The sequence below is a fragment of the Rousettus aegyptiacus genome, unplaced genomic scaffold (assembly GCF_014176215.1).
Source record: "Rousettus aegyptiacus isolate mRouAeg1 unplaced genomic scaffold, mRouAeg1.p scaffold_m13_p_17, whole genome shotgun sequence".
NCBI classification, from domain to species: domain Eukaryota; kingdom Metazoa; phylum Chordata; class Mammalia; order Chiroptera; family Pteropodidae; genus Rousettus; species Rousettus aegyptiacus.
The window spans coordinates 35,020,084-35,046,097 of NW_023416292.1; the positions used below are offsets into that span (position 1 = coordinate 35,020,084).

The window sequence follows — 26,014 nt, forward strand, 5'->3', positions numbered from 1 at the left end:
GGCTGGGCCCTTCTATTTGCATATTCAAAGCCAGAGTTCCTGACCTGTCCTGCTCAGGCACCAGCTGGACCCCAGGGCCGCCTTTGCCCCAGTCTCCTCCTTGTCCTCACCGCCTTCCAGCCAGAAGTCCCTGAGCTACAAGGTATCCGAATCCCACCCTGGCAAGAAATGCCCAACTCTGCCACCCTCTGCTGAGAACAGCCAGGTCCTGGTAGCATCTTGGGTCCCCAGTGCTTGCCCTGAGCGGGCTGTATTTGGCCTGGCCACCGAGGGACCCACTGGCAGGGGCGGCACCAGAACACAATAGATTTGGGGGCAGTCCTTTGGAGTCCACAGGTGTACCTGGCTTGTGCTCTTAAACCAGTTCTACAGATGAGAAACCAGAGGTTCAAAGAGGTTAAATAGTTGCCCAGGTTCACATGGCTGAGCAGTAAGAGATCCAAGCCAGCTACCTAAGTCCTGTTGCTCTGAATCTAAAGTCACTATTGGTTCACAGATTGGACACTTCTCAAGCAGCTCCTCTGGTATGAGAAGCCCAGGAAAGGCTTGCCAAGATTCTCCCGCTATTTTTTCTGGATACCTCCTGAGGCTTCTGGAAAGGCGGGTGAGGGACAGGTTTGTTTTGTTTTGTTTTGTTTTGTTTTTTGCCATTCCTTGCTTAAAGGCCTTGAAATATATATTCCATCCCCAGGCCAGTGATCAGTCAGGGTTTAAACCTAGCCCCACCCCCATCAGAAGGTGGGGAGACCCTTCTGCTGAAAATTCCTCCTCCTCGTGGCCAGTGAATTATAGTTATTCAATATACGTTCCATTGGTTAATACTAGCAAGACCCTGGAAAAGGCCACCAATTAAATCTTGACAGCATTCGCATTCCCATGCCCCTGTTCACGCAGCCAGTGCTGCATTAATCTTTGGACACACATTTATTGAGCCCTTACTGTGCACCAGATACTCTCAGGCACTGAGATGCACGGAGGAATGCAGCACAGTTCCTGCTGCAGCTCATAGCCTGGTGGGACAGACAGACAAATAAACAGGCTCTGTGGGAGCACAGGGGAGGAAGGAACTAAGCTTGAGTGGGCCTCAGGGGCCTGGGGCAGGCTGGGAAGGCTTCTTAGAGGAAGTGACTTTTAAGTTGGGGCTTGAATGAAAAAAATATAAAAGTGTCTTCAAAAATCTTTTCTGAGAGAAGAGTTAGCTTAAAGGATAAAGGCCTTTGGATAGAAAAGGAAGAGCTTGCTTAAGGGAAGTGAGGGTCAGGGGGGTAGTGGAGATTAAGGGCACAGAGAGGGATGCCTGAGTCACCTGGGGCCTTAGATGCTGGCCAAGTCGGCTTGGTGCTTGTCCTTGCTGCCTAACGTTGGCGTCCTCAGGGCAGACTCAACACTTGGGGCCGCGTTGTCCGGTAGGATTTCCGTGATGACTCAAGTGTTCTATTTCCGTGCTATCCAACATGGTAACCACATGCGGCTAGTGACTAGGGAACTGAATGTTTACTTTTTTTCTTTTTAATAATTTAAACATGAATAGCCACTATATCAGACAGCGCAGTTCTTCAGGCTTCTCACCCTAATGAATCTTTTGAGATGTCTTTAAACATTTCTGATGCCTGGTGTCTGAGCCTCACCCCTGAGATCTGAGATTCTGATTTTGTTAACCTAGCGTGGGGCTTGGGTATTGGTGTTTTTTGAAAAAAAAAAAAAAGAAAGAAAGAAAGAAACGAAGTGATTCTCTGGTGAGCTGGGGTGAAAGCAGTGATCCAAAACTTGGTCTACCACACTCTCAGGGACGGAGAGGCCCGTTGTCATAGCCGTGTCCAGGGCGTGAGTTTGGACTCCAGTCGCTCTGGCCCTCCCCGACACCCCGTGTCCTGGGAAGGCTGCATCCTTGGTCTCCTCTCCATTCTGAGCAGGAAGATCGGGCCCTAAGCCCCCTCACAGCCTGCTGGCTCCTCCTGCCAGCCTCACCCACTTCCCAGCCCAGAGACAGTGCCCATTCATGTCAGAGCCCTGCCAGGACCTGGCCAGCGCCTTCTCACCTGGACAGCAGGGGGTCAGTGGTCAAGGAGCCTGGTCCTTGGAGGCTCCTCGAGCCCTTGGACAGAGCCTAACCAGCCATTTTTCCAGGCTGGGCTAGGCTTGGCTGAAGCTGGGGCTGGTAGCCAGGCCTGAGATTTGGCTGGTTTGTGTCCCTTTCCTATTAAACAGATATGCAAATGAGGGTGCCTGGTGCCGCAGGAATGCCGGAGGCTTTGGTAACAAAGCTGGGACTTGCAGAGAGCCCTCCTTCCCCGCGAATCTCCGCAAAGCTCTCTGAGCGAGGGCTCGCCCAGCAGCTGATGCCCGCCGACCCCCATTTTTGTCAACCACACCACGAAAGCAACTGTTCCCACGACTCACACGTGGCAGCTTGTGCACTTCTTTTATTATTAAATATATAAGCAGCTTCCTATTTTTTAAATAGATATTTAAATGACTTCATATAAAATAATTCACCACTTCCAAGTATAAAAACAAAATCTCACAGCGTGTGAGCCAATGTTCCCTCTCGGCTTTCTCAGAGAAAAAAGAAGGGGTTCTTGTGAATGTGGCCAGGGGAGCCACCCAGAGGTGGCTCTGGGCCCCTCCCACTCCTGTGTCAAGAAAGCAAATCCAACCCATTGCAGAAGCTCTTTGCTTTCCTGACTTTTAAAATACTATACGTTTAAGAGGTGGGCGTGGAGAAAGAATGCTTTTTTTTCTGCATATTTTTTCCTTCCACTTTTAAATACATATTTTCTAGCATCAAATATAAGAGTCTGTGACTAGAAAAAAGAGCCCCCATGGAGAAGTCCTCTGCTGTCCTTCCCTTTGCTGTCACCAGTAGGCAGGGGAGGGAGGGCCAGCGGACCCACGTTTTCAAGGGCGGGAAGCAAAGGTCATGGGCCCCGGCCCAGCAGCTGGTGGAGGGCCCAGAGCGGTAGAAGAGGCACAGCAGCATGAAGGGTCCAAGGGCACCTGTCACCTGCTGCCCAGCTCTAGAGCCCCGGCCATAGCTGTGGTCCTCAAAGCAAACTGGGAAGCAGATGCCTAGGCCTTCCTGGTTTCTCACCTGCCCTGCTCACCTGGCCAGAGAGATGCTGGGAGTGGGTGCGTGGGGGTGAGACCTAGAGGTATCACTACCTGCTCAGCCCCAGGTGCCTGCTGGCAGCGACCTTGCGGCTGTGGCTGGGACAGGGGTCCGCTTCAAGGAAAAGGACTAGGCTGAGGGGTAAGAAGTGCAGATGCCTCCACGACCTCGGGCATACCCATAACTTCAAAGACCCATTTGCAGTCAGCTCACCTGCCACCTCTCCCTGTGTCTGTCTGTCTCTGCTTTCCCCTCCATTTCTCCCTCCCGCTAGTCACTTCCCTCTTGGCAATGTCAAAGTGCAAAATGCAGAAACCTGAGCCAACGACTGCAGCCCAAAGACCAGCTCTGGCTGGCAGCTCAGGCAGTTCTCCCACCCTGATCCACCCCAGGAGTCAAAAGCTGGGTCAACAGAAGGTCAGGGCTCAGGGGCTCCCTCAGTCGACAGGCGAGGCCAGCTCGGGCACTCAGTGCAGGAAGCTGGGGACAGGCTGGAGGGGCGGTAGGACGGACAGATGTTCGCTCACGGGGATAGACGGGCAGGCTGTACAGCAGGCAGGTTCAGTATTCACAGTGCAATGGCTTCCTTCATGAGGGAAGCCTCTGTGCGGCCTCCCAGAGAAGCTCCAGCAGGGCCGGAGGGACAGCAGGGCCGAGGCCAGCCTTGGTCTTCCCATTGGCATCACAAGCCAAGCCAGGCAGGTCCTGAGGGCAGGGCTGGCCTCCCCCACCGCCTGGCAGCCGTGAGAGGACACTTAGGGTGTAGACCGGCTCCGGGCTGTCGGTGCAGACCAGCAGGCCTTCTTCTCCTGTCTTTCGAGCTGCACCTTTCCGGGAAATCCAGCCGACGCCGTCCCGCCCTGCAAGCCTCATACTTCTCTCAGGAGACAAGTCCCTGCTTGTTGTTGTCAGGATCCACTGGCACCAGGTGGGTCCTCTGGGCACAAGGGCTCTTCTGTTCACCCTGTTCTCCCACATCCATGGGCCTCTGGGTCCCTGGCCCAGGTGTTGGATTAGGGGGGTGGTAGGAGAAGAAAACAGCCCCTCGAAGAGGGTCCTTGGCCGGGTTTGCCAGTATCCCTTAAGTGGACGGGGGCCTCCAGGGCCCACGATAAATATCAGCAGCGCGGGGGGCATCCTCCGGTCCTCTCTTAGTCCACAGTCTGAGCGTCAAGGGTGGAGGGACCCCAGCCTGGCTGCTCTGGTCTAGTCCTGGGAGGCAGGAGCTCTCATGGTGGGCAGGCCATATTCCCAGGAGAATGGCTGGGGAAGAGGGGGGTGGATGCCCCCATAATGTCTCCTGCCACAGAGAGACTGTCCTGTGCATCCAGCTGTAGGGGAGAGAAGGAAACCATGGTCAGCCAAGTGGGAGTGGAGGGAGGCGTAGCATTCCTGTGGGCTGTTGGGGGTGCTGCAGGCAGGACTTCCTCCTGTCCCTTCTCTCGTCTTCCCAGCCACCCCAGACACCACAAGGGACCAGGCGGCTTTCCCTGGAAGGAACCCAAGCCGCTGGCCAGACTGTCCTCACTTCCTACCTCCTCCTGGGGAACCAGGGACCACAGAGAAAAGTGACCGGGCCTGCTGGAGGTCTGACCAGGGCCGGAGGCGGGAGGCATTGCTTAAGCAGAGAGGTGTGACAGAGAGGGAAGGGGGTACTTGAGTGTCCTTGGACCCCTCCTCAGACAAGACTGTCTTGCTGGCCTTGGTCCAAAGAGCCATGGGAGCATCCTGCCAACTCTGGCAAAGAAGACAGGTTTCTCATTCCCCCCTCCACACCATCCACCGGAGAGGGCCATCGCACACAGTATTCAGGATAGCAGAGCAGAGGTAACTAAAGAGGAAGAGCTAGCAGCAGTTCCGGGACAAGGAAACTCCCTCCCTACCACTTGGCATGCTCGCCCCTAAGCAATCTTCCTTCTGGATGAGCCTCCCTACATCATCCATGGGAGTCAGGGCCCAGCTCTCTCCCCACCCCACCCCCATTCTTGTCCACTTGCCCAGCATCCTCAGAACACTTTGTTCCCAGACCAGAAATCCCCTGGACTCCATCCAACAGTTTGACTTTGGACCTTGTGTGGCGCTCCTCTCCCTGGATGTCCATACTGGCAAAGCCCATGATGGGTAAGAAGGAAAGATGGGACCATGACCTCTGGCTCCCAGCCCATTCCCATGCTCTAGAGGGGAAAGGAGGAGGAAGCCATAAACTGGACTTGAGCCATACTGGGTACAACGGGGTCACAGGCCCTGGTGGACCTAGGAGGCAAACACCAAGTAGGCAAGCTTTGGCCTGTTGCCCTAACTCCTGGTTTCCTGGAGCGGAAGGGCTGGTTGCTGGTGTGTTCCTTCTGAGGGTCCTTTGCTCATCTCTCTCTCATCAGAGTGGCGGTCAGTCTGGGGGCTGGCCCTGAATCACCCTGGGACTCCTAGTGCCTGATCCGGAGGCCGCCTTACGGCTGAACCTGTTGATCCAAGGGAGAGTCTGGATGTGGCTCTGCCTTGGGCTCTGCTGAGAGTGATGACTTGAGGGGAAGAGAGTAGGCACACAGGGAAAGGAGTGTAGAGGAGATGGCGCAAAGGGCCAAGACCAGGGGCCACTCAGAGGGCAGAGCAGCACTGGGCCGCAGAGTCCCCAGGGACCTCGGTCCACCCTCTGCTTACCAGTCCCAAGGGGAGCTGGGTCATCCTCACAGCCCGGCCAGTGTCCCCATCCGACCCGCTCCCCGCACAGGCAAAGGAGACCCCAGCATTCCAGATATATTACTTTTGCTCTTGTCCAAGTACATCCTCTGGTTCTGAGCATTCGTCAGTTCCCGCCTCCTAGGAGTGGCCCAGACCTGTCGTCTTACATGTGAGAAGGCCCCAAGGCACTTGCTGGCGTTTGGCACAGGGTATGACTGGAAACTTGAATGGGTCACCTCAGCTAGTCTGCTAGCCGGTCAATCGGCAAATCAGGCAAGTCTGCTCGTCAGTTAGCCAATCAGTTCACCGATCAACAACTGACCAGTTAGGTAGTTAGCAGCTCGTCAATTGGTCAGTCAGACTCACCTGTCCTGCCGCCCAGCCAGTCAGTCAGCCAGAGGCTGGTCAGTTAGAGGCAACTGCCCATAGTCAGCTGGTCAGTCAGCCCTGAGGCCATTCGGTCAATATTTATTGAGTTCTTAGCAAGCTGTTTTTGTATTAGAACCCAGGATAGAAAAAGAAATGCAAAAAAAAGTGGAAGACACAGTCCCTGCCCTCGAGGGGCTTACAGCCTTCTTAGGGGTACACGACACGCAAAATAAGAATTTTAGATGTATAAAACGACATCCAAATAAGTGCAAATTGATGTAGTAGTAACCAAATACAAAAGAGCAGAAGGGTATGACCCGAAGGAGCAATCAGAGGGCGGCGGGGACCATCCGAAAGGAAGGTCTCCTGCCACTAATTGTGGGCGAAGAGGAATAAGGGGAGGAGGGAGAGGCCGCCTGGAGCCAAGAAGCCAGGGGCGAGGAGCAGCGAGGGTCCCATCTTTATCAACAGCGTGGGCAAGGACAACAAGAGGCACCATTAACGTACACAGACACACGGTGGGGGGCGGGGGGGGGCTGGGGAGGCGGAACCGGGATGGAGAACAATTTCAGTGGGCTCGGGGGATGATGGGCAGAACCCAGCAGGGTGGTTTAACGAGGGTGAATATAAACTACACTTTGGTTGAAACGATTACGTTGTCCAGGCACAGGGTCGAGAAGGTCTATGACAGAGGTTTACGGGAAGCAGAACTGGGGGTTTTAATAGACCACGAGCTCAACATATAACATGTATGATGCGGTTGTTAAAAAAAAAAACAAAAAACAGCAACAACAACTAATGCGATCTTAATCTGTACAAACAGCAGAATACTGTCCAGATCAAGGAAGGCAACAGTCCCACTGTACTCTGAGCTGGTCAGACAACGTCTGGAGTACTGTGTCCAGGGTTGGGCGCCACATTTTCAGAGGGACATTGACAAACGAGTGTGTCCAAAGGAGGGCGACCAGGATGGTGAGGGGTCTGAAAACCATATCATATAAGGAGTGTTTGAGGGACTTGGCCACACTTAGCTGAGAGAATTCTTAAAGGAGTCATGGATAACTGACTAGTTACTGGAGGGCTCTCGTGAGACTAGGAGGGAGGGCCTTCATGGGGGGCGGGGGTGGCGGGCAGGGAGGCCAGTTATACCTCGCACGAGGAAGGACTACCTCATAGTGCTATTTGGACTGACAGCGTGTGACTGGGAGCTGGGTGACTCCCTGCCAGGGATGTAGAGAAAGGGAGCCCTTTTCGGGTGGGATGCTAGGCCAAATGACCTCTGAGAGCCCTTCCAAAGCTAAGATTCTATAGCTCCATGAATCCAAAAGCTGAAAGGCAGAAATGACCTTGGCAGAGAAGGGTCAAATCAGGGTGTGAGCAGAGAGGGAGCTGGCAAGAGGTGTCTGTCAGGGGCAGCTGCTGGAGGAGCTTGGGAGTTGAGCTGAGAATGATGGGTTTGAAGTGGTTGGTGATGCACAGCTCCTGAATTTCCCCAGGAGGGTAAAGACCTTACGCAAGAGGATTTGGGTGGTTCTAGGATGGAAGGTGGCAGCAAGACTAAAGCCCAAGGCAGAATAGCCGAACGTAGAGGTGATAGTGTTTAGCCTCAGATGGGGTGATGGGAATAGAGGGACAGCAGAGAGACCTGAGGACCCAGGAGAAGTTTCGCCAGCCCTGGTGATGGATGGAAAGGGGAGTAGGAGAGAGGGGCGTGAGTCAAGTGTGTGGGCCTCGGGGGAGTTGGTGGTATCGCCAACAAGTTAGGGTGACTGGAAAAGGATGTAGCTAATTTTAAGGGATGGAGAAAGATCCAAATCAGAGTCTTACCTTAGAATGCCCTCTACACTGGCAGTTCCGCCTGTCTGTCCTCGTCCTGCGTCAGGGGGCTGCGGGTAGAGCGCGAGGCTGGCGTGAGACGCCAGCAGCGGCTGAGTAGTAAGGGAACCCCCTAAGTTTGTCCCGCACCTCCCTGCACATGTGCTTCAGCCCCCTCAGCTTTAGAAGACCCAAAACTGCCTAAGACATAAGGAACTGAGAAGAAATAAGGAAAAATCCCAGCTATCAAGGAAAGACTGGACATCCTTCCTCCTCTCCACCCCACCTCCTGTTCTGAGTTGCATTTCCTCAGAGCAAGTGAGAGAAAGTCTCCCCCAAATCTACAGGGGAAATAGATGCCAAGCCAGGCCCCCGGTACCTACAGAAACCCCCCACCCCAAACTCTCACCTGCCCTCTGGTTGCTCCATGGAAGAATCCACTGTCTGAGGCACTTGACGGCTCTGGGGACAGAAAAGAGCAGACTCACTGAGCGCTGGGGGGACCAAGGCCCACGCCCAGGCCGGGGTGTTGGAGGCGCCGATGAGTTCCAGAAGTTTCTCCCGGAAGTGGGATCAGCCAGAGGGCCAGGGGAGCTTCCTGAAGCCTCTCTGCTGGCGATGCCCGTGTCGGGCACCTGTGCAGGCTACCTGCTATCCTATGGCCCTCGGGCTGGGCTCTGTGGAGCCCCAGGGAACACCCTGTCCTGGCCTTCACACAGCATTACTGTCCCCCATCGGAGTTCTCATCCTGCCATTGACCCACGAATATTCTCTCCAACTCCCTGCCGCCCCATCCCTTCCCGTTGACTTTCTAGCCTGAGCCCTCCCCATTCTTGAAGAAACCTCCATTTCAACCTCCCCTCCTCTGTGCTCAGTCAGCCACCTGTCTCAGTGTCTGAAGAACCCAGGCTGAACCCAAGCAGGCGTCCCACCAGCTGGACCTGCTCCAGCTCCCGCCTGTGCCGCTGCCCCGTGAGATGCGCTCCTCTCCCTCACTGAGCTCTTACCCGCCGCCTACGCCTGTAGAACAGGAGGCCGCCCACGGCCAGCAGGACCAAGATGACGCCGCTGGGTAGCAGCAGGTAAAAGGCAAACCCGTGGGGCCAGGGTTCAAGGCGCTCCGGCTTATGGCCTGCATCAGTCAAAGGAACGGAGTTAAAATGAGCAGGGGGCTTGGCTGCCCCCTCGCTTGCTGGACGTCCTTCCAGCTCTGTGGGGCTCCTCCGGTCCCTGGTGCTCCTCTTGCCCTCTGGCTCCCCAAGGGGCAGCACGTTGCCCCAGGAGTGGCTGCTGGGAAGGCTTGGTCCAGCAGAGAGGGTGGAGGGGCCGCTGAGACTTTGCAGGTGCATTGATGGGGTCCTGGCAGAGCCTGGCTCCTGGTGGTCTCTAGGCAGAGCAGATGGACGGCCTGTCTTCTCAAATGCGTGTCTCGGAGCCTGGCCAGTGGTTCTCCCAGGGCCCACCTTGGGTAGGGGGCTGCCAGGCACATCCACTGACTGGGGCCCCTTTGCTGATCCGGAGAGCAGAGAAGTTGGTGAGAAGAGGTCGCGGGCTCTGGTGGCCTCTGCCTGGATGCTGCCTCCTCCCAGCCTGGAGAAGGAAAGCTCTGCCCCTCCAGACACAGGACCCTCACTGGCCTCTCCGGAGGCCTCTTCTAGGCCCCAGTTAGTGCCCAACACAGAGTCAAGAAGGTCCTCCATCCCAGAGGCGGGCGCCCCGACAGAGGAGAGGGGCTCCGGTGAGCCTCCAGTGGGGCTGCCCTCGACGCCTGGGGTCTCGGGTGTCTCAAAGCTCTGGCAGGTGCTCCTGGGTGGTCGCTGCTTGGCACTGCTCAGGTCCACTGTGCGAAGGGGCTGCTCACTGGGCAAGAGGGAGCTGTCCTCTGTCCCCTTAGAGTCAGCCCAGGTCAAGCCAGCCACAGGGGCCACGGAGGGGGCAGGGGGCTGCTGAGGGGAGACAGAGGCCAGGTCACTGCTAGGGGTGGCTTTGGGGTACAGGCAGTTGCAATCAGGCTTGGTCACCACATCTGAAAGAACCACAGAGAGAGGGAGAGAGAAAGACGGGGAGGAGATAGGGTCACCAGCCTTTAGCACAGCTTCATCAGAGGGGGTCGAGGGGGGGGTATCGGTCTGGAGATCCCCACATCCCCTGACTCAGCCCTTGGGATGAGGAGGGGACAGGGCTGAAGCCGATGCTCATGACACTGGCTGTAAGCGGGACAGGTGCAAACTGCAGAGTCTTATGGGCAGAAAGCAAAGAGGGGTTTAGAGGCACAGACTGGGGTTCGGGGTCAAGAAGGACCAGAGAACAGCCCTTCCCGAAGTTCCAGCTGGCCAGACGCCAAGCCAGGGGTGATCAGTGGCCAGCCAGCAGGTTGAGCAGTAGTCTCCAAGACTAACACAAGACACCCTCAAGACTCAAAGACAGTATATTGGCTGGAAGCAGCAAGGTGGTTTCATGCACAGCGAAGGGCCACACAGTCACAGCCACAGGTGGGAACAGGCTGAGGCCAGAATGTGGCCAAGGCTTGAGGCCTTGAGACTGAAGCAAAGACACTGGACTTGGCCATTGGCGGGTGGTGGGGCCTCAGCCCCCGCCTCAGGGCGCAAGGCTGCATGTAGGGGGGCACACGTGGCACAGGACGCAGAGACGAGGACACGCGGGGTACACATGTGTGCAGCTGGGCCAGCTCTGGGAGAGTTTGAATGATGCTCGGACTTCAAATCCAGCCTGTCCCTTGAGGGGACACTCAAGGCATCCTGAGGACTTCTGCAGCCAGGGTATCCTGGTGATTCGCAGCAAGACTCCTGGAGCGAGGGTCCCGACTCCCAGACGGACCCTCTGCTCTCTCCACAGATGCCCCCATACGTTCAGCCAGCCTGCAGAGCTGGTGGGGAAGCTTCCATGCCTACAGGGCTCCCCGAGAGGGGCCCCTTCTCCACTCCCTAATATCACAGCCACCAGCACGATCCGTCTTGATGCCTCGACATGCAGACATACGTAGGCGTGCATGCACATTCACGTCAGAACAGACATGTGCCTAGGACCACTCAGAGGTACACGAAGCCACATATGTACATGAAACGAGCACAACATCTACACACACACACGAGCGTGAGTAGCAGCCGGGCTGCCTCCCGGGGGTCCCTCCTCCTCACCCCTCCACCCCTGCTCTTTTCACCCCTCCCCTTCTGGCCCCTTCATGCTTACTTTGGCTGGAGCATTGAGCAAAGGTGTTGCTGCAGTTCTTGCTGAAAATGTTCCGGTCCTTTTTAAGGAGATTCTTTGTTTCGTTAAAGAAATTCTTGATCTTCTCCAGCAACTGGAGGGGCGACTCGCTGAAATTTCCGACACAGGCCTGGAAAAAGAGCGGGGAGCCCCCCTTGGTGAGGAGGGCACTGGCCTCTGTCTCCAGGTTGCTTGTCAAATGTCCTTGGCCTTTCTCACACCTGTCTTCTTTTTCTCTTTCGCTTCCTCCCTCCCCTCTCCCCTAGTTTGCTGCACAATGCATCCCGAGGCTGCGAGATATGCCATTTATTCGCGGATCCATTTAGCACACCTATGTGTGCCAGGCATATGGTAATTATCTGGGAATCACGCAATGGACAAGAGAGGTGGTCCCTGGCCGAACTGGACATTGAGTCCAGCAGGGCACGGGCACTAAACTCATTGCTGCAGGTGCAGGGAGCCCTGTGAAGAAGTACTGGATGATCTGAGAGTGTAAAACAAAGAGAACTAAAGTAGAGCTCCAGGAAGGGCCCCCAAGGAACCGACTAAAAGATGAGCAAGACTAAACCAGGAAGGGATGCGGGGTTGGAGAGAACTCTCCAGGTGATGGGGATGGGCCGTGCAAAGGTCCTGAGGCAGGAAAGCCTGAACTGTCGAAAGACTAAAAGAAGACTAGAGTGGCTACAGTACTGCCACCTAGGAGGAGTGTGGAGAGATGCGACTGAGAGAGGTCATAAGGGCGAGGTCCTGCGGGGCCTCGCTGGCCGTGTCAAGAACCGTTAACCTTATCCACAGAGCATGGAGAAGACATTTGAGGGACCGTCGGGGAGGCGGGTGGGTGGTGCATGGTGCCGAGTGGCCTGGGGTGGGCCCTGGGGCTGTGGGCCCTTCTCTGGCATTGGTGTCTTGGAAGGAGGGCCAAGCCTGCCTCAGCTCCGTCTGTTGAGCTATTCTTTTCCCTTCTGCTTGTGGGACTCGGGCTCCCCACACCCACGGGAGCACTGAGGAACTCTGCACACTGCTGGTAGTCCTCCCAACTCCTGAGCGGCTCCTTCTCAGGCTCCTTACCAGGCTCTCCTCCTCTACCTGACATCTAAATGCCGTCTTGTCTCTATTCCTCTCTTTCTGTTCGCCCTGACGTGGCACCTGCCTCCAACGGGGACCACCAGGTTGTCACATCCTGCCTCTGGCTCTGGCTGGGACTCGCGCTTCCTGCTGGTCCCCCAGCCTCCACACCCGTTCCCCACCACCCATTCTCCACGCAGCGACCAGAATGGTCTCACAACGCAAACGAGGTTAGGACGCGGGCCTGTTCACCATGGCTGCCTTCGCACATTCTCTAGGACCTCAGGTGCCCTGGCTCCCACCTCCGGTCCTTCGCTTCCCCTGTCCTTCTCTCCCCTTCACTTCCAAGCCTTGGCCATGCTGCCCACACTTTGGGTTCCTGAATATGCAAGTTTCTGCTCACCGCTTTGTACGTTGTTGCAGTCTCTGTTCTGGAATGCACGGACCAGCCTTCTTGCTTCCTGACTTACTCACCCTTGGACCTCAAACGATTATTTTCTTACTCAGAAGCTGTCCCTGCCTCTTCCTCCCCACCCCTTTAAATTAATCTCATTTCTCCCTCTCAGGGCCTAATGGAGCTCTCCTTTATGGCCCATGTCCTCACCGCCTTCAAGTCTCCCCTCCCCTGGATTTTTCTTCTGCAGGTCAGCTACTTCCATCCGACATACCGCATATTTGACTTACATATTTTGTTAATCGTCTCTCCACCCCTAAATGTAGGCTCCATGAACATGGAGAGTTTCGTCTGTTTTTGTTTGTTCGTTTGTTTGTTCCCCAGTGTCTAGAACGGTGCCTGGCACATAGTAAGCACTCGTTAACTATTTGTTGAATGAACGACTAGACCCCATGGTTTGAAATTCTGTTTGCGTGTGCCGTTGTTTGTTTATAGGCTGCCAACCTCACGTCACTATGAGCTCCACGAGAGTCGAAACCGTGCAGTTCTTACTCATGAAGAGATTGAAGGCCTAGCACTGTGCCTCCTGCCTGGTTAGTCCTCAGTAAAGGTTTGTGTAAAGAAGAAACGAACGAGAGAGTGAGGGAACAATGGTGTGGAGTGAGGAAAGGGAATGCCATCCGAGCATGCGGGCAGGGAGAGGGCCGCCACGGCCACCACCCGCCCTGACTCAGTGCCCCCGGCTCTAGGACCCTCCTACCTTGTCCTTCTCCTCAAAGTCCTTGGGGAAGCAGGCCTCCAAACTCACAGAGAGTTCCTGGAGCTTCAGGATGGCGTGGGCATTGGAGGTATTGTCTTTGAAGCGCACGGTGTCCTCCATGATTTCTTGCACCAGGAAAAATGCCTTCTTAACGTAACAAACGGGGTCTTTCTGAAAAAGGAGAACCTGGAGTTGACCGTCTGGCTGATGCGGCCTGGGAACCCAGGCTCCCTGCCAGATGGCCACCATCCCAGGCCGACAGAGGGCTGTAGCAGGCCCTCCCACTACCTGGGGCAGAGGCCACAGGCCATAGTGCTTTGGTACTTAGGAGGATGCTGCCCTCAGCTGGCCTTTCATTCTCTGTCTTTGGGACCTGGCACTGCTGGGGATTGGGGCGGAGGAAGGAAATGTGGATTCTGTTTAGAGAGAGCTTCAGGTTTCTGGACGATGAGACTTTAGCCAGAACGGGGGCACATAAGGAGGGTAGGCGCTGGGGAACTTCTATTTCTTTCTATCTTTCTTTAGCATATGGTTCCTTCTAATTCTCCAGGCCGTAGAGGTGCTGGAGATACTTCATGGTCCAAAGAATAACCTCAGTGTTTTGTCTCCCTGAAGAGATGGTGGTACAGGCTCTGCTTTAGCTCTGTATTCCTAGCACTTGGTCCAATAGGTTCCTAATAAATGCTTCTTAAAGCATTGGTGAGCAAGGGAAAGAATGAAATAGAGAGGTTATTATTTGGACTCTGAGGTGGCCTCCAGTTCTAATAGAACTATGTATGGGTCAGGTATGAAGAAACACAGAGATGGGTGCAACTTTTGGGCATCGTGGTGGTTTTGCGTGAAGAACAAAGATGAACAAACAAAATAAGGGCCCTTGGAAAGACATTACAGGCATCAGGAAGAGTTTGTGCAAAGGCCCGGGGGCAGGAAGGAGTAGAGAATGGAGGTAGTGAGTAGGGCTGCGTGGTGGAGGCCGCAGCTTATGAACCCCAGGCTAAACAGCCTGGGCTTCTCCTGGAGTGAGGGAGGTCCCTGACAGCTTTGAGGAAGGGAAGAGAAGGGAAGGTAGCAGTTTAGGGTTCCAAGAGCTCCTTTAAGTGGAGAGATGAGGGGTGCATTGGCAGCAGGGAGCACATTTCAGAGGTTCGGTTCTTTAAATAGTCCAAGAAAATGATGGGATGGGGCTGGGCCAGGCCCCGGAGCTGCTGAGAGGCCGAACCAGCAGAACTTAGACTGGCTGGGGGTAGGACAGGAGGAAGAGGGAAAGGGCTGGACTGACTCCCTGCTTGCTGGCCCGCTGGATGGAGGTGACGTCCTTAAGCAAAGCACGTGACACAGAAGTGCCGGTTTGCCTTAGACCTTAGAGCCAGCCTGTGCGGGTGCAAATCAGGCCTCTACCCCATGCTAGCTGTGTCCCCTTAATCTCTCTGGGGACAATAAACAAGATGAGTGTGCCACATAGTGGTTCCGTCAGGCTTAATTTAGAAAAGTGCCTGGCACGTAGTAAGACCTTGACACATGCCAGGCCAGGAGAAGGGGTCAGCAGGGGAACTGAGCCCCTCGACCTGCCCAGCCCTGGCCCTTGGTGCCCCAGACTTAAGGATCCGGAGATCTTCACACCCTCACCCTGCCCAGCTTTAGGATTTCTCCAGTTTTCACGCTCCCACGTATACCTGCCCTGGGAAACATATAAAGCCATAACTCACCAACCGTTCCTTGTCTACAAACTCAAAGCTGATGGGGCACGAGGTCTCCATCTGACTGTCGATCTGTAAGAGAGAGTGAGCCAGTGGTGGCAGGTGGTCTGCAGCTCAGCTGAGCTTGCCTGAGAATGGGGACTAGAGTTTCTAGGTGAATCAGGGTTTAATCCTCATCCGCCTACCCCCAACCACACCTAGAAAGATAGAACCAAGGCTAGGGGAAAACCTGTGTCTCTCACATGCCCAGGTGAGGGCAGTAGAAGAATAAGAAGTCTCTTCCTTCTACCTCCCACTCCAAGAAATCGGACAGATGCCACCTTGGTATAGGAAAGAACTGTCTAATAGAGGATATAGGACATAATCTCCTGTGGGAGGTAGTAAGCTCCCTGTCATGGGTGGAATTCAAACAGAGGCTAGACAAGTTCTGGGGCTTCAGGATCTGTAGGGGCTGGGGCTAGATGCCCTGAAAGCCCTCGCTGGCCCCCAGAGCAGTGGTTCTGTGATTCTAAGCCTCAGAGAATGCCACGGCTCTTTGGTTTACTTTGGGTTGCTATGTGCAGGAGAAAAAGTATAGGGGTAAGAGAGGCAGGAGGCCCAGCCTACAGGCCCTAAGCTCAGGGCCCTGAAGGTGGCCTTCACCAGTCATGTCCCACCCTGCCTGACTGGCCAGAGGGATAGTAAATTCTCTCCTGAGCAGGACAGCAGCCATGACAACAACCTGATTCTGCTTCACAGAAACATGTTTAGAATTGTTGACGACTGCTGGCCCAAACAGAATGAAGCACAGGCTCCTTCATGTCCCGGGTGAGCAGGTCATCCCAGCTCCATGGCTCGGGCAAGAGCCAGGGACACGAGGGTAAAGGGCTGGGAGTTAGGCAGGAGTACCGCCCCCCCCCCCACCCCGCCACCGCCACCGCCAAATCTGGCTGAGGTGCAGGTGCCAGGCTGGCATCACATCTGGGAGTCCAGGAGCTAGAGGCAACATCTGGACACAGCAGGCAGACTGAGCTGGCTCCTCAGAGGAAGCATCCCACTGAGGGACAGACGGCAGGCCTCACAAGCCTTTTCAGAGTCTGTGATTGACATTCCAGGCAATCATTCACCCACGCAACCAGCTGGAAGCCCACCCTGCCCCCTGCCAGCAGGGAGGTCAGAGATGGCTTCGCGGTTGGGGCTGGGGTCAGAGGCCCTGACCTTGAGAAGGTCAGTGAGGGGAGTATCAGTGGAGCTAGGTGGGGGCCGCAAGCCATGTTCTGCACAGCCCTGTTTCTCTGCCGCCACCCCTCACTCTGACCCTGCTCCTTGGCTCCCACCTCGGTTTCCCCAGTGGGGAGAAGGTAAGGTAGGTCTGTCCACACACTCACCAGCTGCTGCAGGAGCTGCAGGTGCCCATCCCCAATCATGTAGCTACAGTGCTTCGACTCCTCCTTGGTGATGCTCCTGCTCACCAGGAGACAGAGCAGCAGCAGCCGGGGGCCCAGCCATGTCTGTGATAGAGAGGATGTCATTTCTCCCCAGGAACCCCTATGCCCTCATGCCTATAAGGCTACAGGCTCTGCCCCTCACCCCAGGATGCAGCATTCCCCAAATCCAGCTTTCTCAAGATTGCCTAACAGCCATGGCACAATCCTGCTCTCCCTCCATAAGAACAAATGTCATCTCCAAGAGGCCTTCCTAGATCAACCTAGGCCAAGCCTTACCATACATTGAACTTGTACTAAGGACATGGGAGGTATGCCTAAATTCCATTTACACAGGAAACTCCTTGAGTACAAGACTTACATCTAACCATTATTCTGTTCCTACAACATCAAACACTGAGCCAGGCATCTTGTGAACCGCCTACTCCTCTTAAGTTCAGGTTTATGTACCAGCTTCCAGACTTCGAGCCAGAGACATTTTCCTTGGGCCCAGCCCTTCCTCCTACCTGATTCCACACAAGCCTGGCTCTGCTACTAGAAAAGCCAGGGGCCCAAACTCATTTTCACTGGGAGCCCATCCTATGCCAGAGACCTTTGGAGCCCTGTGCACGGTGTCTAAAGGAGTCCAAGCAATTAATCAGAGGCAGGCAGCAGTGCCAGCTCTAGGCCATCCGCGGCTGGCACCTGCCTATCCGAACCCCGTCAGGCTCTGCCACCAGTCAGCCTCATTAGGCTCTGCGTCCAGCCAGCCAATTCTTAACACGTCAGAGATGTTTCCTGAGATCTCTCCCCACTTTCAGCACCTGGCCCAGTAGCTGCTCACCCGAGAGATGGGGCCGGCTCCTGACATGCCCCTTCCTTCCTCTTTTCTTCCTCCTCACCCCTTCACCCTCTCCTTGGCCCTAAGTCTTCCCTTCTCCGGTCAGAGGTAGAGAAAAACCCTTGGGCTTTCTTTCCCCAGTGGAGGTCGCCTCTTGGCAGCTGATGTCCCCAGATTCAAGGCAATGCTGTCTGGATGGGGTGAGGGCTGACATCTTCTGGGGCCCTGGGCTCTGCCTCGGTAATCCAGATGGATGAGACAAATACTGCAAATCAGTAGAGCATTGGAAGGACACAGGGAGGCTATGAAATAGCACACGATGACATGCTGATTTACTAAAAGCCCAAATGTTCGCCTGCTTTCATCAGGGAGGAGAGGCCCTGGCTGAGCTACCGGGGAAGTTGCAGCGAGGAAGGACCTCAGTGAGGCTTCGAAAGGTGGGGAGAAGTTGATGCAGAGAGAGGGAAGGCGAGGCCTGGAGGGAAGAGGCCTGATGCCCTTCGGCACAGGGATGTGATGAGGGCCCTGGCCTGACTTGAGGAGGGAGAATGTGGAAGAGGGAGGGCAGCGATGGGAAGAGGGAGGACAGTCATGGGGGGAACTCTGGGCTCTGTTGGGCGGTTGAGGAGGTAGCCTTGGGTGGGAATGACTGCTCAGGTCCTCAGGAACTTCTGGCTCAGGACCCACTAGAGGAATCTGGGACATGCAGGCGGTTCGTCTGCTGGCTGCCACTGAGGCTCGGAGCCCTGGATGTAAGCGGTATGGAGGGAGGGGCGTGTGGGGAAGGGGATGCTCAGTAAGACATCCTTGCCACAGGCACTTCAAGGTAGCGATGTTTGAGGGCAGCTAAGAGAGGACAATGCTTACTCTCAAGGGCTGTTTCAAGCATTCCTGTGGAATGAGTGTAGCTACCACATGGGAGGCCGACTTTGACGGAGGCCAAAGGAGGCCACCCCTGCACCTGGGGCCCCAATTTTGCCTCAGAGGAGGATCTGGACAGCCACCCAAGGGTTAACAGTCTCGCTTGCCTCTGGCTGGGCTGCTTCTTCTCCCCCCTCCTTCTTTCCTCCCACCCACCAGCCTTGGCCCCTGGGGCAGCCAGGAAGTAATCCCTGTTGCAGGCTCAGAGAGATGCTGGGACATCTCAGCCCAGCTGTCCATCCTCACCTGCCTTCCATTCTGTTCCATCTTCCCCTTCAGCAAGGTCCCTGGGGGGACTCCTGCATGAGTGGCCGCTCCGGGTGCCCCGTCTAAAACCCGCCCCCTTTTCTTTTCACCTTGACTTTCCTCACGGCCTCACCTCCAGCTCCTTATCTTTGTCATGCCGCCTACCATTCCGCCCTCCTCCATGTCCCCTCTCGGCCCAGTCTCCTCTTGCTCAGTTGGGCTCTTCTGACCCTGTGCATCTAACCTCCCTCTCCCTTTCACGCCACCTGCAACTCCCTCCCTGACCCTCGGAACATTTTCCTGCTTCTCTCCGCCCATGTTTCTCCTCCATTCTCTTCCAGCGCTCCTCGGAAACATCAGAGGACCACGTGCTGTTCATTAACAGTGCCACTCCGCACCTTCTAGAAGCTGCAGCCGCTACTGCCTGAGAGGGGGCAGGACCCTGGCCAAGTAGTCCAGAGCAGCCCCAACGCCTGACCACAGCCCCCCAACACCAAACCCTCCTTCCACCTTCCTCTACCACCACCAAGCCCAGGATCTCCCCCATTGGACTGCACCAGTGTTTGCAAGGAAGTGATTCAGGGCTAGCCCCAGGCAACTCTGGAGCCTGGTCGTCCCCCCCCCCCGCCCCCCCCCAAAAAACCAAAAAAACAAAAACAAAAACAAAAAACAGACCCGATTCAACCACCCAAGTCCCCAGCAGCTCCTGCCTATGAGCCGGAACAAGTAGAAGCATGCCCGGCTCCTTCCTCCTGCCAGCAGTTCTGGGCAGAAGCCCTGGCAGCCTATAAGCTGAAGACCCTGAACTTGCTCCATCCATTAGCGCCCACTCCCCAGCAGGGCCTGGAAGCATGTGTGTGGTGGATGAGGAGGATGCCCACCGGGGAAGGCGCCACGCTCCGCACACTGCCACTCCGCCTGCTCCTTAGAGGTGGCTGGTCCGAGGAGGAGAGGCAGGGGCCCCCTAGCCGACAGGGAGCCGCTGCCGGCGGCTCCGAACCCCTCTCTCTTGCCAGCGGGTGGCTCAGTGAAGCCCTCCGTACAATCGAGCCGCAGGAACAGCTGCAGGGCCGCCGCGGGTCTCAGCCCTAGCGCGCGGGAGCCGCCCCGCGCAAGCATGGGATGACAACCGTAGCCCGTGGCCGCGGCGGGAGCGCCCTGGCGGCCGGTGCGCAGGGCCGCTCCGGTCGCCGAGCTGCGGTCCCCTCCCGACCCCGCGCCGCGGCCGCCGCTTACCGTGCGAGGGCAGCGCCCGGCGGCGCCCCGTGCGGTCATGCGTGCAGCTGGGTCCTGGCCGGGCGCGGCGGCCGCACTCGCTGGCTCGCTGGCTCGCTGGCCGCCGCGGAGTCCGCGTCCCGCCGAGGGTCGCGCAGCTGTCCGGGGAGCGCGCAGAGCCGGCGGCGGCGCAGAGAGCACGGGCAAACTTTCACTTTCCCCGGCCGGCTCCACGGGCCAGCTGCTCGGCACAGCCTTTTAAAGCGGACTTTGTGGGGGCATGTGGTTTATGGGAAATCACCTTGGACAGGCGCCAGAAACACACACACACACTCACACACACGCACACGCACACGCACACACACGCGCTCGCGCGCTCGCGCACTGACACAGACAGACACACTCCCGAGGTACCCTTAGCCGCCTCCCGGCCCCCACCCTCGGGCTGGGCTTCCCCGCCTGTCTTCCAGTGGCCTGGTCTTCTTTGCTCAACTCCAAAGCCTCAGGGAAAGTAGCGGGCTCCACCTCTCGCCCTCCTGCGCGCCCCGCTGCGGACAGTCTTTTCTTTTCCTTCCTCGCTCTCCAGGCGGATCCGGAGCTCTCTTTCTAACATTCCTCTCAAGGGACTTTCCCTCTAGGCCTGAAAATTCCCAAATCCGACCAGGAAATGGGCTAGGGCAGGGGCAAACACTGAAGACTGGGGCCTTCCCCGGCCGTGCGCGACGCTGCACCTGGTCGAGTCCGGAGTCAGCGGCTTTGCAGGCAGCCCCCCCCCCTCCTTCTCCGGAGCCCCACAAGCAGCACTCCCAGCGTCTTGTCTCCAATTCTAGGGGCAAGGCTCAAGCGAGGAGGCTAGCTATCTGGCCAGGGGGGGAGGGATTGTGTCCTGGGACAGGGAAGCTCTGCCGTGAGGCAGTTTGGGCACTTGACCAGTGCCCAGACAGTACGGTGATGTAAATGCTGGCTGGTACCCATGCTCTCTCCTGACCGCTAAAACCTTGGGCAATTGGCATCTGGGCCCTAGATTGGCACCTGGGCCCTAGATTTCCCGTGGTGCTCTTGAAAGTACTTACATATACTGGGAAGATTAATTACGTTTTGTCTCTACATGGAATGACCCTAAATGAGACCTAATAGGATGAGCCTGTTAAAAATGCAGCTTCAGGAGTTTTTTCTTTCTTCATTGTGATTCATTGTTTCAATCCCATTGTGAGACCACCCATGCCCACCTCCTGGGAAATATGTGATATGTGGCCTGGCCTGGAAGAGGCATCTCTTGTCACTTGTTCCAGCCCTAAGTAGTAATTTTACACCTGAATGTCCTTGCTCATTATTGGTCCCTCTGTTTGGAATGCTCCTTATCCCACCTGTATTTAAGGCAAACTCCTTGTCCTTCAAGGCTGAAATCACACCACATCCTTTACCAGCAATGCCTTCTTCCCTAGGTGGATCGATGAGTCCTTTCCCTGCATTCCCACTGGACTTGACTCCTTCCTCCCTGGTGGCTCTGATAAGTTGTCATTCATTCAGTCATTCTCCACATTATCCTAAAAAGTATCTAAGGTGGTACTGATGAACATATTCTGCCCCCATCCTGGACTGAGACCTCCTCCAGGCCGGTCTGTGTTTGCTGACCTCCAAATCAACAACACCTAGCACCTAATAGGCATCCAGTTAGCAGTGACTGAGAAGAATGAGTCCATTAGGGAATCATTAATTCATTTGACAAATGTGCACCGTGTGACTACTATGTGGCAGGCCACTGTGCTGGTCCTGGGGATATGATGATGGACATGCCGACATGGTCCCTGATTTCATGGGCTTGGGAGCAGTCACAGCTAAGAAGTATGGGCAGAGATGGGTGCTCAGAGCTCTGAGGGAGGAAGAAAGAGAGCCTGGCCAGAGGAAGGAGGTTGAGGGTTTACTTCTGCCGGGCGTGTTTATCAAGTGGTCCCTGTACAATAATGATTTAAAATAACATGTTGACACCACAGTTCTTAGGACTGATAAGAGGTTACAGGAAGCACAGTAATATGAGAAGATAAATCTCTTGACTTGTTGGAAGGGAGTCAAATTTTACCTGCTTCCTTCACCAGCCCAGCCCTGCCCTGGGCTCACTGAGGAACAGACAGCTCTGCCTCCGGAAGGCAGCTCTCCTCCCCGTCAGGGCAAGGCTTGGGTCCCTGCTCCCCACCAACTGACATTCTTTACATACCCCAGTTTGAACTCTGACTCCACCACTCACAACCTATCTGAACTTGACAGCTCTGCTCCATCATTTGCTGTGTGACTTTGGACAAACCTCTCTCGACCTCGGCGTCTTCTTCTTCATCTACGAAGTGGAGATGTTAATTTATCTTTCTTACCGAGTGTTCAGGAATGAATGGGATGGTGCCTGTGAAGTGTTTAGCACAGGACCTAAAGGTAGTGAGTGTGTTGTTGTTGTTATTATTATTATTATTATTATTATTATTATCTGTCCATTCACATGGGTCTTAAGCAATGACACAACATGGTGCAATGGACTTGGGAGTCCCAACACCAGAGTTTGGTCCCAGCTCTGTCACTCATTTGCTGTGCAACTTTAGACAAAGTCCTTTATCCTTCTGAGCGCCTCCTTTCCTTGTGTGTGAAATGGAAATGATAAGCCCCTTCCCCAAGGAGTGGTACTGGGGTCAAAACACTGACGTATGGGGGTCTCCTGGGCAACAGATGGTGCAAAGTAAGTGCTTAGTTATGAAAATGCTTCGGAATCGTGGGCTTTGGGACGCTGAAGCTGCGGGGGGGGGGGACGACAGGGCCCTGGATAACTGTGACTCCACAGTGGGACTTGCAGCTGTCTCATCTCTGTTCCCTTAAAAGGAGAGGTAGCTAATCTGCCTGACCTCAGACAGGCTTTACCACCCAACGTGGGGAAGTCAAGGCTGGGAAGGCTAATGGAGGGCCTGCTGGGACTCCCCTGAGCAGTGTCTCCTGTGCTTTCTCCTGCACTGGGCGGATATTCCTGCTTCTGCCCCCGGCTGGCTGGCTGGGAGGCCTCAGGCAGGCAGGTCCTGGCTGGATCTCAGGGCCAAGCCAGCAGGACGGCGTCGTCTGTATGTGGCTCCTTAGCTGTTCATGCCTGCGCAAACCTGCGTGTGCCCGTGCATGGGCAGGGAGGGTCGGAACCACAGACACGGTCTGGGCTGGGGTCCTCAGGAGTGAGTCCTGGAACGAAGCAATTTTGGGTCCCTCCCGTGTGCTCTCCCTGGTCAGATTCGCTACCGTTCTCCCTGCTGACTAGTAGCGGAGTCATGTCCGGAGCTGGGTCCTGGGGGAGGCATTGAGGAATTTGGAACGATCTGAGATTTAGGGTTTCGATGATTTCCTAATGTAACATCATCAAGAAGGCAGTGCTCAGCTGACCCCGGAGGAGGGCAGAAGGAAGTACCGGAGGGACCCTGCTTGCCAGAGGAGAGAACCAAGGGGAGGAGGAGATCGAAAAGAGAGAAATGGTGATGGATGTCAGGAAGTGGGAGGAAAGCCCCATTCGCTAGTTGTCGAAATGTCATTTCCTTGAAATTACTTGACAGGCAATTTCCCCTTGGGATCTTTTTGCGAGAGTTGAGTTCTATCACAAAGGGCTTCTTTTCTTTTTTCTTTTTTTCCCTTTATTCTCCTCCCTCTCTCCCTCCTTCCTTTTTTCCCCTTTCCCTCTGTCTTTTTCCATATCTTTGTCCCTTCTTCTCTGTCTCCTTTATTCTCCTTCCTCCTCCCCTTCCTTCCTCCTCTCTCCTTCCTTCCCTGCTCCTCCTTCCTTCCCTCCTACATACTCTCTCCCTTCCATGAAAGTGGCCCGCGGCTCTTTGGGAAGTAGACCAGAGTGGACAGCGGCCGCCTGGGAAGCCTGGGGCTGCAGAGGACATGCTGCTCGCCTGTCCCTGTGGTCCTGACAGGTGCTGCAGAGAGAGCCGGAGGGCGCCGAGAACCCCGACTCTCCCATCCCCATCCCGCCCACTTCGCTCTTTGGCATCACGGGCTGCCCTTTTAGTCATGTCTTCTCCCTTTTTCAGGGGGGAAGGAGGTACAGCGTGAAAAGTAGTAAAGCAGCGGTAACAAAAGGAGTCTTGGACTGGCTTTCTCGTTAATTAAACAGGAATGGTAGCTCCCAGACAGCCAGCTTCCCAGGGCTACTGTGAAGATCTTGCATTTGGGAAACTACCAGGAGCCAACATTTGGTACTTTGGACAACCACTGTTACAGATGTTGAGATCACCCCTTCCCCAGGCTGGAGGAGAGCCAGCTGTCCCCCTTGTCCTTATAGCTGCAGAAACATCTGTGTTGGCTTCAAGGCCGTGCTGCCAGGGGCCTTGCCCTTGGAAGGCAGGCAGTGCTGGGGGGCTGTCTGTCTCAGCAGCCCAGCTCTTTCCTCCATCCCAAGCTTCCTTCAGCTACCAGGCTAAGCACCGTCTCCTGCCCCAGGGAAGACAGGCTTTCTCAGGTGGCTCTCGTGAACGCCTCGGAGCTGATCGATCAATCTAAAAATGAAGAAATGACGTATCCGCAGTGAATTCTGACTTCCTGAGTGCCTTCGCTACCCGCTAGAGTCACGAGCTCTCAGCTGAGGACTCTTCTAGAATGAAAGTTTATTCTAACCCTCGTTGGAAAAAGAGAATCACAAAGAGAATGATGTGTCGGCTAAGCAGGCCCACTTCCTGTCTTTGACTTCCGAGTTACCTGGAAACGGGAAGTGAGAACCTATGCCCTCTGTGCTCGTCATCAATGCAATGAGCATTTTTGTGTGCTGGGCTCTGTGCTCATCCTGGTGAGTGGAATGACGTGCCCTCCCTTCCAGTCTGCCAGGGAGACAGACACATTAGGGACAGTCCAAATTTAGGCAGTGATGATGGGGAAACGTCCAAGTGTCCCAGGGGCCAGAGTGGCATGGCTCCTGGAAGTCGTGAAACCTGGAGTAGAGAAGAGCAAGGAGATTGGAAGAGTTTCGGTCCCAGATAGCTCATGTGATTGAAGGTCATTTCTGGCCTGGGTTCTCTATGTTGATTTGCCTAATGTCAAGGCCGCTTTCACCACCCTTTCCTGTTGATCCTCTGGATCCTGCGGAGAGGGTCCCCCGCTCTGGGGACCGGGAGGGGGTGGGGGCGGTGAGGCTTAATCATGGAGCCAGAGAGGTGGACAGGCCTGTGCTCACACTTGGTCGGAGCCCTGGAGCCCTGAGTTGCTGACAGGGGCAGGAATGCAGCATTCCTACGGAGCGTCTTCCTTCCCCCCTAACCACAACTGGCTCACATAACTGCGGGGACCAATCCACCAATCACTTATTAGAAAGCCTCCCGTTGGGAGCCCAGCGCAGCTCCCGCCCCTCTGCCTCGCATTCCAGCTCCTGAGAGCTGCTGGGCTGCTGGCCCCAGAGCAGCCTGGCCATCATGCCCTGAGCCCCTTCCCTTCCGTCCTTCTAGGGACAGCAGTCTGGGGCCCAGTCCAGGCAGGGACGCAGTGCGGCACAGAGGCTCTGGGGGCTAAGTGAGAATTCTGTTCCCAGAATAAAAATCGTCTGCAAGACTACAGTGCCCAGCTCTGTGCTAGAAGCTGAGAGGAGCCAGAACTAGATGATCTAGTAGTCCTCAACATGGTGTAGTAGAAGGAACACAGGGTTGGCCGCAGTTCAAATCCTGGACATGCCATTTACTAACAGGGATTTTGGGCAATTTGCTGGGATGCTCTGAGCCTCAGTGTCCTCATCTGTAAAACGGAGGTTATAACTTTATGAGCTCACATCGTTAGTGACAGGATCAAATTTAACATTGCCTGGAAAATGCTCTGTACCCTTGAAAGACTCCTGCCAGTGTTGGCTATCATTTGTAAAGGACTCTGGCTTTGAAATCAGAACTCTCTGCTCTGATCCCAGATCTGTTAGTTTCTAGTGGTGAGACCTAGGACCAGGTAGGAACCTCTTTTGAGCCCCAGGTTCCTCACCTGTTAAATGGAAATAATACTACCTGTCTCAGAGAGTTTGTGAACAGTCAGTACAAGCTATAACCAGACCCTCGTTGCAGAGCTGATGTCCAAAGAACGTTAGCTGCAATTACTCAACAGAAGTAATAGTTCTGATATGGCCAGGAGGAACCAGAAAGGCTCACACACATCCTCTGGTCTACTCAGCTGCAGCTTCCCATGCTGTAATCACTCAGTAAATATTTGCTGATTGATTGAGAATGATTGATCCTGTCAGTGTCCCTTGAAAAAGCTAGAACCCCCAAGCCTCCTGATGCCAG

The 26,014-nt window shown here is 55.2% G+C and overlaps 1 protein-coding gene across 2 annotated transcripts; it reads right to left on the reverse strand.

Annotated features, from left to right (window-relative positions):
* Positions 1 to 2,384: 2,384 nt before the first annotated feature.
* On the reverse strand, positions 2,385 to 20,457 carry CSF1 (colony stimulating factor 1). 2 transcript variants are annotated; one of them, XM_016155584.2, is made up of 9 exons: positions 19,764 to 20,457; positions 16,484 to 16,606; positions 15,126 to 15,188; positions 13,420 to 13,590; positions 11,183 to 11,330; positions 8,980 to 9,998; positions 8,382 to 8,434; positions 7,985 to 8,043; positions 2,385 to 4,440 (listed from the first exon to the last, which is right to left on the reverse strand). In XM_016155584.2, exons 1-8 carry the CDS (start codon positions 19,800 to 19,802, stop codon positions 7,998 to 8,000), a joined length of 1,662 nt encoding a protein of 553 aa, XP_016011070.1. In that variant the 5' UTR covers positions 19,803 to 20,457; the 3' UTR covers positions 2,385 to 4,440; positions 7,985 to 7,997. The 2 variants fall into 2 exon arrangements, with proteins under 2 accessions (XP_016011070.1, XP_016011072.1); XM_016155586.2 differs by having other exon boundaries at positions 8,980 to 9,104; positions 19,764 to 20,456.
* Positions 20,458 to 26,014: the final 5,557 nt, after the last annotated feature.